Raw genomic sequence first — 6,247 nt, forward strand, 5'->3', positions numbered from 1 at the left:
TAGTCATGATCGTCATTATTGTTGAGATGACAATTACTTTCAAAATATAATGTTATATCATTGATGGAGGAGAAACTATAACATAATTACGAAGGTATTATTATTGAATATTTAAGAGTTATTATGAAATGATTATATCCAGACTACTGTGAGTTCTCAAAGAAATATGATATCGAAGCTGTCATAAATTTCTATTAATCGAAGATTCAAGTTTATCAGCCACAATGGGTACTACTTCAACAATCAAGAAGTTATGTCAAATCGTGGATCATTTCAAGATTTATCAAGAAGTTATGTCAAAAGAGCACGCGCTTTACTCTTTTTCCTTAGCCATGGTTTTGTCCCACTGGATTTTTTCACGGAAAGGTTTTAACGATGCAGCTTGTTATGCGTGTTTGAAGATTAGTGTACTATTTTTTTTTCACCAATGTTTTTCCCATGGGGTTTTTCTAGGAAGATTTTTAACAACACATCTTCTTCAGTGATGGACATCCGATGGGGGAGTGTTATAAAATATTATATATTATAGTATAATATTATATGGATATTCATATCTTAGAATATTGTAGAGTGTATTTTCTTAGGGTAACTCTATTCTCATTGTATGTCCCTCATAATGGAATAATATATAGTTGTGTCTCTCATCTTCTCTATGTATAGGCTCATACAACTTAGGCAGTTTTATTGTGAGGAATGACGACGATATCAGGTTACTCATCGCGGTCTCTAGGATCCAAAGCTCCAATTCGAAAACCTAGACCTTCAACTCCTCATTCCAGGTTTCTCTTTTAATTCTGAATTTACAATCTCAATTAATTTTATTAGCAACTGATCATGACGTGAATTCTATGGTTTCAATTGTAATGTTGAATTGGGTTTATTTCAAGTTCCCCGTTCCGGTCCATATTCGCATGTCTTATTTTCAATTTTGGGATTTCAAGGTCTGTTGAAAAGCTTGATGTCACCAATGTCTCCCCTTGGCAAAACAACCTTAACGCTGCTCAAATCCATGCTGATACCGTTACCGATACCGATGAGCTGCAAGGACCGTGGTATGTTGTAACGCTATTCCATCTTTCTACCAAGCTGTATCACATTTGTCAATTTCTATTGCTAAGAAAACATCAATTCCATTGTGTTTTATAGGAAACTTGAAGACATTGAAGAAACATCACGCGAATTTGCAACTGCAGCATTATCATACCTTCAGGAACAGGTTTGTGTTTTCTTCATAAATAATAATCATTCATGCTTTCACCTTGCATCTTCTTATCACTTTGTCTGGATTTCTCAGGGTCACTACTTTCAGCTCGTCAAGCTTGGTTTCTACCAAGGAGCTGTTATCGGCAATGGGGCACTCTTTCATTACAATTTCAAGGCTAAACGTGCAGATGACTCTTCTGCTTCTGTCCAGACCTTTTTTGCTCAACTGCGTTTCTTTAGAAACCCCCCTACTTCACCACTCGAACGTTTGACTGTTAACTGCTGCGTCTCTTTGGGAAATTCTCTCTCTCTACCGGGTATGTTGTATTATGATTCTCACTTTGTTCAACTGTTTTATGCTATTGACTTCAATTTCATCCTGATTATTCTCTTTCTTAATGCAGATGAAAGAGATAATTGTGGGTGCGGATATTGTACCAAATTTGTGTATCACCCTGTAGATGGCTGTCCGGGGATACTATGGGGGTCAAGGGAAAAGGATCTGATTCCGAGGAAGAAGAAGAGAAAGTCTCGAGTCGTCTGAGGAGTAGGTGCGTGGCTTCCATGATGAAACAGATGCTCCTGTAGTTGTGCTGATGTTTGCTAATCATAACTTTATATCCGACTCGTATACAATGATTCGGACTTTTGTGAGTTATATTTGAAGTTGATTTGGTACTGATACAGTGATACTGAGTCTTAGGTCTCATATTCCGATCCAATCAATATTGTTTGAAAATTTAGGGTCTATTAAACTTAAATTTCTATTTGTGTTATAAAATTAAAATTTTAAATAGTCACTATTAATTATTATATGATTTTAGATTATATTTTGTATCGGGTATGGTTTTGAAAAACAATATAATGAATTGGATATGGATTTTGAAGTTTTAGAAATAGATTGGTTTGAATATAAAAGGATGCTCCATTATCTAAACGGCTTGGGTTTGAATCTTGCAAAACTGGATCCAACCCAATCAATCCATTGTCATCTCTACTCTTACCACATCATCATGTTTCGCTTCAGAAATTTATCACTTCCCTTGTCCATCGGTAAATTTTGTAAGTGTATTTTGCACTTAAAAGTGCAAGGATCAAGAACGTTGGTGGTACACCTTGTAAATCGGGTAATTGTGCCAGGTTTGCATTTTTTGACACTGATTTTGAGTCATTCTCAGGCAGGGTGAAATTCACAACAAAATTTGAAAACTTCGCCTTTGTTATTCTCATTCAGGATACGAATTAGGGGCCATGAGTTTCAGAACTTAAAAAAGCAGGCAGGAATTAAACCTGCTAGGTCCTCTCAGTATTGTTTTCCCCTGAAACTTAATAGTCCGTTTATGTGCACCAAACTATTTTTTAAATTCGCAAGCAATGTATGATACATGTAAGTTCTAAGAATATTATAAAAACTTATATGAGAGGGTTTTATATACAAAGACTAAATTTAATAAACATTTGTTTTAATTTTATAGAAGGCATGATACATTTAACTTCTTTGAATACTGGTATCAAGCTTGATTTGAGAACTGATTATTGCGACTTGATCTTGACTGTTGATCGTTAAAGCTGCTGATGTCGCTATCTGCCCTCTGCTGTGACAAAAGCGACGCAGACAAAGAAGCAGCACGAGGAACTTGTAGAGATTCAGGTGTCCCTTCCAGCATTTCCACCACTTTACTCATTGGAGGCCTACTCGAAGGGTTAGTCTTCACACACCATAAACTCACTACTATCATCTTCCTTTGCATTTCCATTTCCTCATGAATCAATCCACTCTCCTCCTCATTCTCCTCGTCCCCTGCTTCGAGCTGCCTGTAAATCCAATCAGGAAAAGACTGTTCACTACTAATTTCTCCTTCTAAATACACTTTTCTTCGACAACCTACCATTTCGAGGACCAACATGCCATAACTATAGACATCTGACTTGTAGGACACACCACCAAAACTCTTAAGGAATACCTCGGGAGCAATATACCCGATTGTTCCTCGAGCCTCGGACATGGATATGAGACTGTCTTTTTGAGGGCACGACTTGGATAGCCCGAAATCTGATATTTTCGGGCAGAAGTTTTCATCGAGAAGAATGTTGTGTGGCTTAATATCAAAGTGTAGTATCCTTGTGTTACACCCTCTGTGAAGGTACTCTAGTCCTCTCGCAACTCCAATTGCTATTTCAAATAGGGTTTCCCATCCGAGGGAATGATGGTCGTTATCGGACTCACCGCCCGTGTATAGAAACTTTTCAAGCGATCCATTAGCCATGAACTCGTACACGAGACCTCGTCTATGACCCTCGTAGCAGAACCCGTAGAGTTTGACGACATTGACATGGTTGGTATTTCCAATACTTGCAACTTCATTTATGAATTCCGCTCCTTCTTCTTTTGATCTGTGTAGCATTTTGATTGCAACTGGAGTGCCATTTTGAAGAATTCCTTTGTAGACGGAGCCATACCCGCCTTCTCCGAGCTTGTCTTTGAAGGAATTAGTAATCTTCTTTAGATCATTGTATGTGTATCTTTTTGGACCTGAAGATCCATGACCTCTAAGGAAAGTCTCAACATTAGTTCTTCTCTCTCGTTGATCAACTCGGTCTTTCGATGAGTACCTCCTTCTAAAAAAGATTACTAGAAGAATAATCAGGCATATTCCTGTCACTGAGAAACAAGCTGCAACACAATTGAAATAAGGTGAATATCATGTAACAGATACGCCTGAGAGAGACAAGCCCGTAGAAAATAGTGTCAGCCGTCCCAAAACAATGCCTTGAAGAAATTTTAGAATCGTCATAAAACACGAAGCTAAGTGATAAACTAGATCAACATTGATGAATTGAGATAGCCTAGGGATTTAGGTTCATTACCTATTAGCGCAACGTTGAGCTTAGATAGACTGATTCTGCGCCCCTTGTCGATTGATCCTGTTATGTTTTATTAGATATACATATAAACAAATACGATTAACGTTTAGCAAATGTCAACTAGTTGGTAAATCATTAGTAATGACTACAGCAATCTGATATCAAAATTGGCCGACGTTAAAGCTGCCTCTGTGACTAGATATTTAAAGCAATTACTAGAATTAGTACCTGGAAAAGGGCACTTGGATTCATCAGTACAGAAGCAAAAAAACTTATTCGACTTAGAATCATGTCCACATTGGCCTCCTGATCCAACACACTCTTGACACAAACCATCATTTGCGTTCCATTTCAGCTGGAACCCATTCCAAGCCGATGTAGGCAGGTACCGCCCCGCTTCATCCATTGCCAAAACATCTGTCTTATGAACAGGAAGCATTAGTTTCTTTGGGCAAATAACATTTGACATGTTAAATTTAACCATCAGTTTGTCAGTCAGGAAGCAAATTGGCAAATATGGCACTGACTTGGTTCCACCCCAAGGGCAACTAAAATTTGGGCATTTTAAGGCACATTTATCATATATAAGGGTCATATTTGCATCTAAATCAGTGTACTGAAAAATCGAGAAATCAATCGTAATGTTGGCGAGAACTAATGGGCATCCAGACCCATCAAAGAAATCTTGTCGAGCAACCCTCATGGTAGAAGCTGTTGAATTAATGTCAAAGACATAAAATTTCTGGGACAAGATCATAATTTGAATTTTTTGAGTATTTTGATCGCAGTTTAGGAGCTCGAATCCAGGGTGACCGCAATATTGAGGTCGATTTAGACCATAAAAGGGGTAGCTTAACCCTGTCATATTCCCACAGGTGAATGTTTTACTGCAGGCATTGAACTCGTCACTTCGACGACATAGTGTTGCAGGAATAGTGGTTAATGTAAGAATAATGGTGATGATAATGGTAATTGTGGATACATAAGAAGATGAAGTGAAATGATCCATGGAGGAAATAAGAGCTTAGAGATTTTTGTCAAATGTGAAGTGAAATTTGAAGGCTAACATTTGGTCTTATGGCTGCTGATAAACGTGTAGAATTAAGACCACATAGTTGATGCATCAAATTTTCTGTCAACTTAGACATCACAATGGACCTACCTATCTTTCTGTACTCCATAATACTGATGCTCCTCCATCCAATCACAACACCTATCAAATATTCCCTCCGTCCTGATCAATTGTTGTCCTTTGGTTTTGACACAAAGACCAATGAAAGAGAAAGGAATTACTAAATGACAAGTGGAAAAAATTGAGTGTAAATGATCAAATTGTTCATCAAGTTCATTCTTAAAATAAAAGTACAACAATTTACTGAGACACACCAATATGGAAAAAGACGACAAATGACCGGACAGAGGAAGCATCAAATATCTATAGCAAATTGGGTGACTTTGTTATAACAATTAGTCTTGCTGAAGACGGGTCGGAGCAAGTGACGGATAATGTCACTCACAAAACGGATAGGGGGGACAAGATGGGGACACCTCCATGTACTTCCCTCTCTCCTCTATTTGGGTCATTTATGAGGGAAAATAGTATCCGTCACTCCAAAGTGACGGATACGTGCCGTCACAAATGAGATTTTGTGTTGTTATAAAGTCCGTAATTTAGGAGACTTACCGAGTTACACCTTTGTCTACTGTGGTATTGTTTGATTGACCGTTGGATTACAATTCCATAGGATTATAGGAATATCCGGTTCATAGGGGTCATGTTCTTTTGGATTTATTTTTACTTAACTTAACTTATGTTTTCTGAACTTTTCTGAACTTAACTTATATTTGTTAAACTTAACTTATTTTTCCTTAATTTTTCTGAACTTAATTTTGTTGAACTTAACTTATTTCTGCTGAACTTAACTTATTTTTACTTAAATTTTCTGAACTTATTTTTGGTGAACTTAACTTAACTTATATTTGTTTAACTTAACTTATTTTTGCTTAACTTTTCTGAACTTAATTTATAGAAGCTTAGCTTTTGTGAACTTAACTTAATAGTAACTAGTTTGAATGTCCGTGCGTTACACGGGGTAATTAACTTATTAATTTATAATGCAAAAAAAAAAACGTTATAAAGGTTTAATGTTTACATTTTATGTCTAATAATTTGTTTACA

The 6,247-nt window shown here is 36.9% G+C and overlaps 2 protein-coding genes across 2 annotated transcripts; one reads left to right on the forward strand and one right to left on the reverse strand.

The window, feature by feature from the left end:
- Positions 1–622: 622 nt before the first annotated feature.
- Positions 623–2,121, forward strand: LOC141643179 (uncharacterized). Its single transcript, XM_074452221.1, has 5 exons — positions 623–779; positions 942–1,052; positions 1,147–1,216; positions 1,295–1,520; positions 1,608–2,121. The coding sequence occupies exons 1-5, from the start codon at positions 694–696 to the stop codon at positions 1,745–1,747; spliced, it is 633 nt and encodes a 210-aa protein (XP_074308322.1). The 5' UTR covers positions 623–693; the 3' UTR covers positions 1,748–2,121.
- Positions 2,122–2,582: 461 nt separating this feature from the next.
- On the reverse strand, positions 2,583–5,217 carry LOC141643170 (LEAF RUST 10 DISEASE-RESISTANCE LOCUS RECEPTOR-LIKE PROTEIN KINASE-like 2.4). The gene is made up of 3 exons (XM_074452212.1): positions 4,297–5,217; positions 4,072–4,128; positions 2,583–3,877 (listed from the first exon to the last, which is right to left on the reverse strand). Exons 1-3 carry the CDS (start codon positions 5,075–5,077, stop codon positions 2,715–2,717), a joined length of 2,001 nt encoding a protein of 666 aa, XP_074308313.1. The 5' UTR covers positions 5,078–5,217; the 3' UTR covers positions 2,583–2,714.
- Between the last annotated feature and the right edge of the window lie 1,030 nt (positions 5,218–6,247).

Source organism: Silene latifolia, chromosome 2 (genome assembly GCF_048544455.1).
Source record: "Silene latifolia isolate original U9 population chromosome 2, ASM4854445v1, whole genome shotgun sequence".
Taxonomy (NCBI): Eukaryota; Viridiplantae; Streptophyta; class Magnoliopsida; order Caryophyllales; family Caryophyllaceae; genus Silene; species Silene latifolia.